Here is a 15,070-nt window from a genome sequence, read left to right as displayed (position 1 = left end):
AGAGAAGCATTTCTTACCAACCCGCCAATGATGAAGAAAATCATGGAAACACGACCAAGGCAAGTTTTAGCTACAACATCTCCATAGCCAACGGTTGACATAGTCGCCATTATCAAGTACAAACATTCAAAATAGCTCAGGAATTGAGAATTGTCATAATTGATCCAAGGATCTCCAGAATTCTCCACCTAGCAGGAAAAAATTGAGACAGAAAGAATAGGGAGGATTCAGATAAGGTCATCTATCATTAAGAATACATTCAGGCCCAGCATGAAAGGGTGCATCTTGGAAAGTTCTGGTGGAGTAACAGTTCTGTTGCTGATCCCATGCAACTTTGGTTTCCTCAGGGATGAAACAATCATACTTTTGGTAACGGACCCGCTGCTTATTGCCCAGCAGGAGTTACAGTACTCCTTCACTGCTGACAAACCAGCTAGAGGATTCATCAGGTGCCCTGTTGCAACTCACAAATATATACCTGGATTCTCCACCACCTCCTTCTGTTACCCGAACAAGAGTGTGAAGCCTCTTTGCCAGAAGTAATTGTCTAAAGTCAGATTTATGTATAATAAATAAGCACAATTGTAGCTACCATAAATGTAGCTAACCTGGTGTAAAACACAAATGACCCTATGCAACTCCAATTTAAAATGGAGCTTACACCAGTACATTTTAGTCTGGTAACATACGCAAGTTAAGTTGTACCAGTGTAAATACCACTTCCCAGCTGCAGTACATCTACATCAGGCACTTAAGATGATGTTGCTACAATAATGCAGATAGTGACAATATCCTGACTATAAACAAGCTCTGAGCCTTAGATATCCTATGCCCTTCTCCATTAATTTCTGAACCTGCATACATTTTCCTTGGGGCTGGTACAGCTAAGAGATGACACCTTCCCCCTTTTGTCCCCATTTTTCACTTAAGGCAATTTTATAGCAGGCTTTGTACTTAAACAGTACTCCCTTCCTACCTTTCCCAAGTGAAAGGCTGCTAAATGTACCCCCAAAGCATCTGTCTTAGTACTGACTCGTGGTCCCTAGAAGATGTGCAGCTGATTGTACGTACCAGGTGAATAAACCCTGCAGATGTGAGCCAGGTGCTGAGAAATACAGCTAACAGTTTGACCAGCTTGATTGAATTACTGGGGATAGGAGGGGAAAAAACATGGATGAGAATGAGCTATGTAAAAATTACAGCTTTCTGCATGACCCAGAACTCACTTATTCAAGTCAAAATACTGTCCTATCAGGTGTAGTATGACACAAACATACTGTATAGGACTTTAAGGGACTTCATAGGTCACTGAGTCCAGCCTCCTGCTATCATAGGGTGTTTATAGACATGCTGGGGGGGGTGCTTTAAATTAGCGAGGCTCCAAGAGTCGCAACAATTAAAGCGCCTGGACCATTGTGTACATCAGTATCCCCACACTGAAAAATAGCAGTGGGGATACTTTAACTAAAGTTTATCGAACCAGCTTTAGTTAAAGTGTCCCCGCCACCATTTTTCAGCATGGGGATGCTGATACTCAGGATGCTAGTCTGTTCGAGCGTGGTATTTACCATGCTCCAGCAGACTTGATTAGTCTGCTCCAACCCGGTGTAATTGCAGCACATCAGAACAGCCTCTCTGCACATTAATAGGAGCCCATTGGCAACTGTCACATAATCCCATGCATAAACTGATCAGCCTCCATCCTCAAACCAATCAAGTTTCTTGCCTCCAGTACTCTGACTAGGCAGCTGTTCCAAAAGCCTCACTCCTCTGACAGCTAAAAGTGTTCTAATTTCCAGCCTAAATTGATTGATGGCCTGTTTATGCCTATATAGGATTCTCTTATTCTCCCTTGTTATGAGACGGGCCAAAGCAATAACATTAAGATATGGAGCAGAACTTAAATTTTTCTGAAGTTTGACTAACTGAGACCCAGGTCTTTGGTTCGGCTGACAATGGAGTCACATGGCGGATGCAGTGCTCAGAATCACACCGGGCACATCTACACGAGATCTTTGCTGTGGAGTTGATGAATTAGCTCCACAGTAAAACGTCACCGTTTAGGCATGCAGTGCTAATAGGAAGGAGTAAATTAATTAACCCACCATAGGATAATACTGCCAAACACAAGTACTATCCTAAGGTGGAGTTATTTACCGTGCTGCAGCACAAGTGTAGATGCCGATGCAGCTGGCTCGTACCTCACTGAAGCACCCTTGTGCTTCAACCAGCCCCTCCTTAGCACATTGAGCCGGGGGAGCAGCCCCGGACCAGCAAGCTGACCCTCGAAACCCCCTGCCAGCCCAGGCTGTGCCACCCCCACTCAACGTGCTGTAGTCCCAGGTGCATGTGTAAACACTGCACCCGGGAGAAAAACTCCCGCACGAACTGTACCCAAGTTTATTCAGTTGAATTAATTTGATGTGCAAATATGTCCACTGAGACCTGCATCAGCACTCTTCCAAAATTTGGGGGCTTTCAGATCCAGATCTTTGGTACTGGCCAATCTCTAACTATTACAAGAAGCAGTAAATGAGACATAGTGCTTTCTCCAAGGTGCTGGCAGTCTCATTCGATGCACAGTGCAACCATTCTTGCATACACCTGTGACGATCGCAAAGCTCCCATTGACTATAATGGTGCAGAATCAGGCTCTCTGTTCATAAATCATCTTCCCTGTCATTTAATGGGTGTCCCAGCTGCTTATTCGTTGAGGCTCTGATTTTCTGTAAATGTGCACAGTTCCCTCTTGCTGATACTAGTGAGAATTACTTTGAGTATAGTGGGGGAGGGAAGGGCCCAGTACCTGGCCATTTCCCAGATAATATTATAAACTAATTTCCCAAACAAGCCAAGCCGTACTGCTACAAAATTATTTGTATCATTATTTGTATTTGGGTACCATTCACTCTATAGGCCTGATGCATCAGCAGCACTGTGCTCAATAACTATACAGTGTTTTAGAAAACTGGCAGAGTGGTGAATGAATGATGATTCAGCCTCAGAAGGTTTAATGAACCAAGACACAGGCCTGGATGTCCACCCAGGCACTTGTACCCACGCCAAACAAAAATGAAAAACTCATGGGGAAAGGCTCCCACTTGGTGAGCTGTCATTCATGATTTTGGTCCAACTGCTAAGCCCGCCAAAATATAGGAACTGGGAGTAGATGGCATGTGATTGAACTTTGGCTTACCTGGTCTTGGTGATCTTCAGAAACTGCAATATTTTGGGAAGTTCCAGCAACCTGAGCGCTCGCAAAAATCGAAAACCTATAGGATCAAAAAAGGAAGAAATCGGAGAAAGGACATGTCTAACAACAAGATCTTGTGCGTGTGCGCACTTCTATTTCTATCTATAGCGGATGCCATATCCAACTGGCTACAGACAGTGAAATTCACTGCTACTCACAAGTATACTTGTCTCTTGAGTTCCACTTAAGTTCTGCAGAAGAGGCTTGTATTATGAGAAAAGATAAGGAATTCGGTTCCTTAAGCTATATCTTGAATGCCTAAATGAAGCTCAAGTGACACCCAGGCCATATGGACTTAACCCCAGAAGCACTCTAAGAAGCACTGCGTTCTCCTCACTGAACTCCTCAAGTGAGTAACATTTCATATAGCTGCTCAGATGCTCAGTGAAGCACAGTACTAAAAGTTAAGCACATCGATAGAGCAGGGTGGAAGTAGGAGTTGTACAAGCCTTGATCCAAATCTGACAAGGTGGGGAATTTTTCTCCAGTCAGGCCTAGTTGTGATCCCATTCACAAAAGAGGAGAAGTCAAGATGGAGGACAAAACCTCCATCTCTCTACAGGAAAACATAGAGGCTTTGGAATAAGAAATGAAATAAATGTGATGGGAAACTATACTCTAATCTCAAACTTACCAAGCCAGTTCCTCTTCAAATAATAGGAGGCACAGACTGGAGGAATAGTGAAGAAATCCACAATGGAGTTCAGCTCCAGCCAGAATTTCAGCTTGTCATCAGCTGCCAAGAACTACAGGCAATATAGAAAGCCAGACAGCACGAGAATGGCATAAAAGTGGGTCATATCAGAGCAGAAAGGAGGAGTCTGCTCAGCAAGCAGAGAGGCCCTTTTTATGAACTCCCTCCCCAAGTCAGAGACCCACTAGTGTCAAAGAGCCTGTGTCAAGCTAGTGTAGCCAAGGCACACCGCTCTTGATAGCTAATGAATGATGTACCAGGGAACAATGGGGCTAGCAATGCCTTTGACTTCCCAGCCTGAATGACCACGTGCCCATTTACAGCTTGGAAGTGGACTTCAGCACACACCCAGAGTGGGTGTCAAATTCATGTCCCAGAAGCTGCCACTCTAGCACCCTCCCCAACCTTTGCTCTTGTGGGTACTCATTTCATGATTTGTTTTGTTTCGAAGTAATGCACTTTGTGACAATTAGCTGAACTGCGCCGACTTCAGTGGAGAATGCAGTTACAAGAAGGGGGAATTTGGTCCATTGTCTCACAGGTGTAGTACTGATGTCTCTTTCCCTCTTTTTTGCTTCATTCTCATTTGTCTACATGTCTCCCTGCGTGATCTTTTATTTATTTTAAGGTACCACATCCCAGAGGACAACAGACTAGAAAATCCAGAGGCTGACAATCGCAACCCAAATACATCATAAGGAAAATCTCCCTTTCTATAGACTTGGACAAAATCCCAGTGTCAAAATGTAAGCTGAAAAGACAATTTGCATCAATGCAGTTAACAGTATTTTAACAGATGGTACACTGTGATCTACTCCATGCAAGGGAGAAGAGAAGGGAAATCTAGCTAATTGATTAAATGTTTTGAGGATTAGTGCAGGGGAACGTACGATTCCTGATGGGAGCTGCAAAATAATTTGAAGATGTTTAACCTTGAACTATAAAACAGGGAGGTACAAAACTAGGTGGAAATATGCGACATTCGGGCTGATTATTACAACTGACCTTTAATGTACAGTGCCCTTACCCGTAATCCAAAATAGAAGAGGAAGAAGGTGTTGAAGCCCATATCTACAGGAAGGGTTTCATCTGGGAACGAGCTGAAGTATTCTATAGGTCTAAGGAAGGAAAGGTCACTGTTATTTGCACAAACTCCCATGGTGCTTTAAACATTTAGGCCCTGATCCAAAACCCATTACAGTTACTAGATAAACACCTAAGAGCTTTAGTGGATCAGGTTTTATTTTGGATGTGAAATTTCCCCCACAGTATGGCTAAAGGACTGCGTTTTATCAAGCAACTTAAATCTCTGCTTACTCAGAGAGTGAGGGTGTATAAACAATATCACATTTCCAGTAACATTGCTGAGTTAGTTACAAGATTCAGATCCCTTTACGTGTTATTTAAATTAATTGAAAATGGCGATTTCATACACAGCGTTTAATCAAACAGTTAGGGTGAAGCCTTGGCTGCCTTGAAAAGAATGACAAGACTTCAGTGGGGCATTAAATTAAAGGCTAAATTCTCACACCCCGATCCCTGGCATACTACCTGGATCTGGCTGGCAGAGAGGGGCGATGTAGGAGCTGGCCATGCATCTGAAAGCCAAATGAAGCCTCCCCCGTGGTAGGGGAATTCTTGGGTGGAGAGATCTGGCCAGCTAATCTTGCCCTCTAAGTCAAACAGCATAAACACCAAGTTTAACCTGGAGGGTGTAATGCTATTCATGGAGTGAAGAGTACATAAATAATCTTAACTGCTTGTTTATGCCTTGAAAAGAAACTCTTTTCCCTCTGAAGCTACTCTGAGCTGTTTGGCAGCTTTCTAATGTCTTGGGATTAAACACAATATCGGATTGCACTTGATGTATAATTCTGCTTCTGAGGTTTGCCCCTGCTGATTGAATTCACTTCAGATTGTTCCAGGGCTTTTATATTTTATTTATTTTGTTTTAACATTCCATTTTTTTTTTCTGATGTTATGCACCAGTCAAAATAAAATGCTGAGAAACAATGCCATGGCATATTAAATCGATCAAAAGGTTTTACATATTAATATCTTTTTACCCCTGGGCACTTCCTCTAAAATATATGCATTCAAGTGCAGATTGATAGGGGCCATGCCATGCTTTAGTACTCAGTCTAGTTATTTTATTTCAGTCGAGTTGTTTACCAAGGGCTAGGTTTTCTAAAAGACCTTAATTCCCACCAAGAATAGGTGGCCAGATTTAAAGAGAGCTCAGTGGCTGGGTGTACAGCAGGTGCTGAGCTCCGTTAAAAATTTAACTATATAAATGTCACAGTGGGAGCTGCCGGGCTTCAGCCACCAGTTTGCATTTAAGTGCCAAAATGCACTTTTCAAATTTGGTCTTCATTTTGCTGCTGAGCACTTGTGAGTTTGAGCCTCTAAATCCACAAACAGAAAAGGAAAAGAAATAAAGTTCAAGGAAACTTGAATAAGTACAGCAAAAGAATGCACTGGGGATGTTTTCTTTTTCCATTACACTATATAATCAGTAAATGTAGTTATATTGCAATTATAGTGTAATTACATTGAAGTTCTGCTTTTAATGTCTGTAATTATTACTAAATTTAAATAACTGGAAGGTTAACTAAATGAGTGAGTGATTGCAGTGTAAATACAATGTTCCTTAAATATAAAAATCTGTGTGGTGCCCATGAAATCAAAGGAGTTAGAAAGTGTTAACTATATTAAATGTTAACTTTCTGCTTACCTTGGTTAAAGGCAATGAATTACCATAAAGCAAAAACTGTAACACAGTTGCAGTGGAACAACTACAGTGCAACACCTATGTAATTACAGGCACTTTATGAAATGAAATGGAATTACTGCCTTATGCTGGGCATTGTTAGCTCAAACAATCTTGTCACTGTTCATTTTCAATAGTATATATCAAACAGGATAGGAATGCTACCTACTTTTCTATGCCAGAGCATACCATGAGAGACCATCATAATTTCCTATTTATTATGACTTTCCTCCAAGCTGGAGTTACATGTAAAAACAGTCTCTTCTTTCCTAAAATGTTAACTTGTTTTTTGTGGAAGCACAGAGGGACTGACATTTCTTAGATATTCCAAATGAACCTGTGCAGGAACCAATTCTGCTGACTGCATCATCAATAAAATAATCAGCCATATCCTCTATTGCTATGGCTGACATAAGCAGCAGAATGAACACAGCTGGATTTTGCAAGCTAAACATTTTACTGTTGTTGTACCTGAAACTGGAAAGACACATCTAAAATTGACTTTGAACTGTTTGCATTTTTCCCCCAACTTCTTCCTGTGTAAGAGGAAGCAAAGAACACTTTGGATAAAAACATCTGCATTCTACTTACGAGGCACAGTTGATAATGTAGATAATGAGGGATCCAATGCTCATTAGGAACACCAGTATCACCTAAAAGACATGTTAAGGAGGAGACTGTCATGAAAGTCTGCTTGCCTGTTCTATACTAGCTTAGATCCAAAAGCACACTTAGTGTCCCGCGTATGCTATTTGTATGCGACTCGAAGGAGAGCATCGAGGAAGGAAGGAAGAGAACTGCCATCATGATCGACTCCACTGCTGGCAGTTTCAGTCAAGAGTGTTAAGCACCAAACAAGCTCTGGGGATCGAGTCCCTCTGATTATCCACAAAAGACGGTGCCTTTATAACCTGCGACTCCACCCAGATATGGAAGGAGCAGGGTTTATCATAGATTTCACAGATGTTAGGGCTGGACGGGACCGCGAAGATCATCAAGTCCAGCCCCCTGCCCGAGGGGCAGGAACTCAGCTAAGGTCAAAGAATCGCACCCATTTATGCATTTCTGCCATTTCATTTTACAGTCCCTCTGCATATGGAGACTCCACATCCTCCTCCCAGGCTAGTCTGTATTACCAAGTGGTTGGAAGAAACTCTGTGAATTGTGTTGCATGAGCTGCAAAAGTGATGCTGCTTTAGCTTTGTGCACAAAGCTTGGGTTTTCATTTGCCTGTGAGAACCTCAAAAGACCAGCTAAGGCAGGGGTGGGCAATTATTTTGGGCAGAGGGCCGCTTACTGAGTTTTGGCAAGCCATTGAGGACCTCATGATAGGCAGCCAGGTGCAGATAAATACATTTTCTACATTTTTTAGGGGCCCCACGGGCTAAATAGAATAGCCTGGTGGGCCACATCCGGCCCCTGGGTCGCATTTTGCTCACCCCCGAGCTAAGGGGTCCTTGGATAGCTATGCCTCATCCTGCCCTGCGGGGTAGGAAGCCTGTGTCAAGCAATCCACTTACCAGAACTCTCCCCACAAATGTTTGAGCGGATAGCATCATCTGCAACCTCTCGTGGAAAGCTCCTTTCCAGAGGATTGAACTTTGTTTCTTTCGGTACAGCTGGTGAGTATCTTTTTTATTCTTTCCCTAGGACAGATGCAAACAGATTGGGATCCTAGACCTGCTTGAGGTTGCACTGCTTCACAGGACTTTTAAAGCCACACACCCACCACATCAGCACAGCCAGACAAAACAGAGAGCTGGTTTGGTCCATAAGCCGCAGGTCTCACAACTGAGGCAAAAGGGAGACTTCCCTCGACTGACGTGGCAGGAACCACGCTGAGCTTTACCGTACTGGAACGGTCTAGATGCAGATTTTACATGTACTTGCTCTCACATTACCACTGCATTTTGCTCTGCCATGTAGAAACCACAATGTTACAATGGACTTAATTAATAGTTGTTTGAAGTCTGATGAAAAAAAAGATTTCACAAAAAACAAATACAGACACAAACCCACAAGTACACACATGACCATAGACACGTATACAGTGAGCAAGTGCAGGCACATACACCAATATTCACAGGTATGCACACACGCGATGAACACAAACATGCATATGTATACACAAACATGCATAATCTAACAAATACCCATAATCGTATGTATGTACATAAACACAGATGCGGGCACACACAAATACAATTTTAGTACAACGTATGCACACACACACATGTATACACATGTGACAGCAACCCAAAGTGAAAACAGAAAAGGGATTTTTTTCTACAGAGACCACAAAGCTTTGTCACCATCAATAAATTGCAAGAACTGTGCAAGTTAAATCAGTGATGCTGGCATAAACAAACTTCACAATCTCAGGCATCAGATGGTTGTCTCCCAGGAAGAGAGAGGCCATTTTATCCTCATGCAAAGTACCGTGAATCTGATCAGATCCTTTATGTTTCTTAGTGGCTTTGTTTGCCTTCCTCTAAGGCATCATGTAAGGGTTACTTGGAGACAGGACACAGGACTAGCTGGAGCAACCGTCTGACACAGAAAGGGCGAATTCTAACCTCTCATGAATATTTTATTCCAACAACCCTGATGTAAACAGCCTCGTTAGGCTGCAGAAAATTGCGGAGAGCTAAATGCATCTGGAGTGAAGTTGCAGGACTCCTGTTTGGATGCTGCTCCCACTCACAGCAGGAATGGATCCTGCCTGTGGCCTCTGGGCCATCTCTAAGCTATGCTCTCATGTGTGTCCTGGGACATTCTGCTTCTCAGGCTTTGTGTGAAGACAGCCTAAAGGATTCACCTCTCTTTTCCCCTTGTATGTGAACCCAGTGTCCCAGCAGTGGGATGAGAAATGTCCTGGCAACATCAGCTTGCACCCTTCTTGTCCTGTGGATACAGCTATTAACTGCTAAAGCAAATAATGAAGGTTTAGCTTGTGGGTAGAGATCTGTAAGCACCTTCCCTTGCCAAGCACAATATTCAGACACCTGCATTTTAGACTGGATTGTCCATGAATTTCCTTTCCTTTTTTATCCACTTCTGGCTGTTCAGATCGCTGTACCTTCCAGCATACATCAAAACAAGCCCTCTCCTCCAAGTTTCCCCAAGTGCTACTGACAGCCAGTGAGCCAACAAAAAGGAACCAAACCCCATCTCTGCTCCAGCAGCCAAAAAGATGCCAGATGATCAGAAATTAATTGAATTCTTTGGCAAACAGAGATGCCTACTAGGTTGCCAGCAACACGGGTGTTCCCCTCATTTTCCACCTACGCAGTCCAGGTGAGTGGGTGATAACATCAAACCCTCTCCTGCAAGTGATGGGAGGATGTGGCATGCCACAGCAGTGGGAGGGAGCTTGATATGATTTAAGGAAGAAGACCTGGAGACATTTGAATTCTTTTGGTATCAGGTCACTAAGTAACCTAGCTGTGTAATATGAACAAAAAGCTTTTTAAGCATCATAATGTTAATGAATTTGGAGCGAATAATGAGCAACTGTGTCTGCGTGACTGTGCGTGCAAGACAAAGGTTTTCTAAAGGAGCCTAAAAATGTTAAGAGCTGAAATGTACTCAGAATGACACACTTAGTTACCCTGAGCTCCTTTGAAAATCTGACCTGGTGTTTATGTATTTGTATGGGAGACAGACATTATAGGTGTGTTTATGTGTACTGGGTACATGCCCATCATATTGGTTTTGGGTTTAAGCATGTGAATGTACATGTGTATAGATAATTGTATATATTCGTGAAAAGGGGAATACATTTTATGCACGAGTGTAAGTATGTTTGTGTGTATTTGGATGTGTGCGTGTGTGTGGGCATTTCAATTGTCTGTATGTGAATATTCTTTAGTGTGAAGGAGGGCAAACTTCAATATATTTTGTGCCTTGAAACATGTTGACAAAAATCACCCTCCATCTCCTCACCCATGATTTGACAGCAATCCCAAACACAATACCCTCCCTCACAATACACAATACATATTCTCTGAACACACACTGTGCTCAGCACAGTACAGCAAAGGATCTAGTCAGAGACAGACTTCCTTGTTCAGAGCATAATTACAAGTATTCTTTGTTCTTCTGAAGCCAAATTTTAAAAGGCTGCAAACTTTCAAGATTTCCGTTTTCCCCATTTAGCACTTAAGTGTAAGCTTCTTCAAGAAGACTTGGTATTACCTTTCTCCTTCGAGTATATTCTGAGATGAACATGTATGCTTTTTTGGCTATCCTGGCAGCTATTATGATCACCAGGCCTCCCACAAAAACTGACAGAGAGGATATGATAAAATGCAATCGCACATTCTGTGTGGAGCTGGTCTCAGGTCCATTCAAATGTATATAAGGCATTTGCCTTTTCTTTCCTTTTCTTCCTCGACTTCTTTCACTGCTCACCTACAATGTTCTAATGCGCATAATGCTTTTGTGACATCATTATGACGTCACTGTCAACTCTCAGCACTGTGTGGTCATTGGGATGAGAAAGAAAGGACAGGTAGCAATGCAAAAATAGGACCTGGATCCAAACTTCCTCATAACAGGAAGTAATTAGAATACGGATTGTGAATCAAGTGTTTGTCTTAATAACTTTCTATACTGCTGTGAGCTTTATGAACTAGTAAATCCTCCACTGAAAACTTTTCAAGCAGTTCTTCTTCCATAGACTCTGATATTGTATTATTAATAATATTCTTATGACTGACAGAAATGATCATTTTGTAGTTAAGCAATCAGATTAGGTTTTAAGAGATCTTGGTTCAATTGCTGGCTCTTACACGGGTTTTTACATATGAATTTGAATCACTTGAGCTTTCTGAGCCTTAGATACCCCTCTAAAAATATGGCTATTAATTCTTTCTTTCTTCTACTCCTTGTTCAGCTTATCTACTTATCCTTGGGACAAGTACAGCCTCTCGGGGCACTGTGTACAGCACCTTGCACAACAGGGCCCTGATTTCAGTTTCAGCTTTTAGGAAAATCAGAGGAAGAACATGCAGACAAGAGGAATCAAAACTCGTGGAAGAGGTGATATATTTTATTAGACCAACTAGATATTTGCAAACAAATTATTTTATTTATTTTCAAGCTTTTGGACACACACCCCCTTTGTCAGGCATAGGAGAGAGCAGAGATTGTAAAAGTTCTCCTAAGCAGAAATGAAAATTCATATTTCGCAGGAAAGCTGAAGGTGTGGGAAAGTCTCCTGTTTGGAATAGTTCATTTTGTCCAAGTTAGGAGCAGAGAAAGGTTGAAAAAGTCTTTTGACCTTCAAGTTGTCTGGTGGCAAGCAGGATGTAGAAGTATATTTCCTTCAGGTTATGGTGTCTCACATTTCACAGAAGAGTGGAAATATGTGAAATACGAATTTGCATTTCTACCTAGGACAGCTTTTACAATCTCTGCTCTCTCCTATGCCTGATGAAGTGTGTGTGCGGCCAAAAGTTGGCAAATAAAATAATCTGGTTGCAAATATCTAGTTGGTCTAATAAAAAGATATCATCGCTTCCACGAGTTTGGATTCTTTCTGCCTCTAGACCCATATGGCTACAACCTGGATGCATGAAATCAAGAGGCATTTGCAGATCGGTTTCAATTTCTGAGCACCTAACATGCTGGGGAAAGGTGACGGGGTTGGGGGATTTAGAGCAGTTTTAGGTTGGGTCCATATGGAGTTCAAAGGAAATGTGAAGAACGTGACATTTTCCATTTAGAACTAGAGGGGGTGATAAGGGTTCAGGTGGTAAACACTGCCATAGGCCAAACGCATCAAATGTCTTCATCAAACCACTTGAATAAGATAAAACCTCAAGTTTTCTTTTGATGTCACTTAAATTCAGATTTCACGGTGTCCTAGGAAAGAATGGCAAGAAGGAAGGAGTGATTTGGGACAAGGCGGCATTCTGCCTTTCTGTTGACAGGTGGCAGCATAACCTTGGAAATTAGCTAGTCCTGCCATTGGATTTCATTGTAAGAAAGATTTTGGAGCGGCTGGTGTCCTAGTGGGGCCCTGGCCAGAGGGGAGAACAAAGGAAACGCAGCAGCACAATAGCTATATATGCAACAGCCTGCTTCATGAAAAAAAATAAACACCCACCTCCTCCCATTCAGGCCCAGCCACCCCATCTGCAGCTGCTGAGGTAGTTATGGGATGAAACGAAACCAGTTAACTGGGTTGGTGTTTTTTTCCCCCCACCCTCTACTGAAACATCATTTCATCAAAAGCTTTAGGTCTTCAAGAGTTTTTTAAATCTTTTATGAACCCTGCAGATGAATAATGCAATCAGACTCTTCTTCATGCAATCAGGACAGCTGAGAGTGGAAGTGGTGATTTTGCCTGAATGGGCGAAACGCATGCCCATGAAAACCGAGTGGGGAAATAACAGCCCAGCAAATCTTCGGCTGGCGGGCAGAGAATGTATTATTGTGGCCTTTAAATACAGTCATTATTTAATACCCACCCTCCTCCCATCTGAGTGTCAGAGGGGACTGTGAATGATTGGAGCGGATGGGATGCGTTTTGAATAGTGAAGACAAGATTGTGGACAGTTTGTCATCTGGCAGAGTGTTATTTGTGTTTTCACCAAGACCGATACACCACAATTACAATCAATTCCCTATACGAGGCTCCAAAATGCTCAAGCTGAAGCTGAACATTTTTTAAATAAGTTTCCAGAGAGAGACAGGAAGAAAAAAAAACCAAAAAACGAACTATTCCCCTAAGCAGGGCAACTTTTCACTGGCTTTTCCTGCCGTCACTGTGCTTTGCTCACCCATGATGACTTTGGCTGTGTACTCACAATCTCTCTCCATGTCTGGTTTTTCTGTAAGGTGTATGGAGATGGTGGATTGCAGCGAGTAAGCAGAAAGAGATTGCCCAAAATGATGGGCTTCTTGGAATAACCCGACGGGGTACCCGTCATCACAAGAACTCTCCAAACATACCTCTAGAATAGAGCAAACCAGCGGACAAGGCTCACTGCGTACATCCTCTGCATTTCACCCCATGATACAAGTCACAAATCTCAAGGAACATCAGCAGAAGCCCTTTCATGACATTCAGGGGAAGACCACCATTCAGTTTAAGGTCTCAGGTGCGGACTCAGTTCCTCTGGGTTTGGCTCCTACCTTCAGCACAGACTCGCTGTGTGTTGCTGGTTAAGGCAGTTAATCACACATGCTTTAGCTCCTCATCTGTAAAACAGGGACAGTCGTATTCTCTTTCTCCCATCCCAGAGGAACCTACATTTGAGTAGAGAGGGGATGTCTACATCTTTATAATCCGGGGGTCTACAATGGTACTAACCTCTTTCTTTTTTCCAAAAACCTCTCTTGAAGTTTCTGAGAGGTAGTGCAGCCATAAATTTGTTGCGCCTCTAGGTGGTAGCACATGCACGTCTTTGAGGCGGGCCTGGAAAAGGGCTAGCAAACAGCCCCGCCTCATTTCTCAGTCTAAGGGTCCCCAGAGCAGCAGAGGGTCATTCACAAATCACAACCACTCAGCAAGAGAACAGACCTGCAGGAGGAAAGGAAGTGATACGTGCACTCCTCCGTCTCTGCAACGGCAGACAGGAACTAGAACAGGGAGTTCACCAGAAGCAGACTTTTGCCTTATTTTATTTCATCTGAATAAATCGTGGTTTATGCCTCACTGCTGTGCATGCTCAGGATTACATACGTTTGTGGGGGACGGGGGGGACACACAACTCCATGTGCTGCCCACGTCCAGCACAAAACACTACAGAAATATGTACGTATGTCCTTTAACTGTGCTCTGCTCAGCACAGGCCATGTTTTGCAGATAGGAAAACTAAGGGAGAGATTTAAGCCAGGCTGCCTGGGGAGTCATTGGGAAAGTGAGGATCAAACATCTGGAGCCCCTGGTTCTAACATTTTCATGGCCAAGTAGACTTCACTCTGTGCTGCTGAATCAGACGTGCAACAATATACAGTTCCCCAGACTGTCAGTCTAATAGTTACAAAGGAATGATAGGAACTCATTCCTTAATACTCCACAAATGTATCTATAAAAAGTCCCTCAGTTCTCCCTGCTTCAAATATACAGAATTAAAAGTTAATCACCATTAGCAACTAGCTGTATGACACACACACACTAGCACTTCCTATTTATCCCAAAGATGGCATTGGTATATGCACACATCACACAATTACATACACAAATACATCACAATATTGTATTTCTAAAGTAGGCATACAGTAGATATTCCACACAGTGTATAACTCACTATCAGAGACAACTTCAGAGGAGTTGCGTAACAAAAAACATTACAACTTTGGCTTCTCCTTCCCTACAATTCTGGAGGAAGAAGGAATATTC

The 15,070-nt window shown here is 42.6% G+C and overlaps 1 protein-coding gene across 1 annotated transcript in view; it reads right to left on the bottom strand.

The window, feature by feature from the left end:
- The window catches only part of KCNU1 (potassium calcium-activated channel subfamily U member 1), a 74,600-nt gene extending 60,945 nt beyond the window's left edge, over window positions 1–13,655 (bottom strand). The window contains exons 1-8 of the mRNA XM_059731813.1: window positions 13,533–13,655; window positions 8,238–8,363; window positions 7,309–7,370; window positions 4,975–5,065; window positions 3,888–3,999; window positions 3,197–3,272; window positions 1,072–1,147; window positions 18–188 (exon numbers count right to left, since the gene is read on the bottom strand). Coding sequence (XP_059587796.1) covers window positions 18–188; window positions 1,072–1,147; window positions 3,197–3,272; window positions 3,888–3,999; window positions 4,975–5,065; window positions 7,309–7,370; window positions 8,238–8,363; window positions 13,533–13,655 — 837 coding nt within the window. The remainder of the gene's footprint in view (window positions 1–17; window positions 189–1,071; window positions 1,148–3,196; window positions 3,273–3,887; window positions 4,000–4,974; window positions 5,066–7,308; window positions 7,371–8,237; window positions 8,364–13,532) is intronic.
- Between the last annotated feature and the right edge of the window lie 1,415 nt (window positions 13,656–15,070).

The sequence above is a fragment of the Alligator mississippiensis genome, chromosome 7 (genome assembly GCF_030867095.1).
Source record: "Alligator mississippiensis isolate rAllMis1 chromosome 7, rAllMis1, whole genome shotgun sequence".
NCBI classification, from domain to species: Eukaryota; Metazoa; Chordata; order Crocodylia; family Alligatoridae; genus Alligator; species Alligator mississippiensis.
Note: the sequence above shows the minus strand (reverse complement) of the source record. Positions and strands in the feature narration are given on the sequence as shown.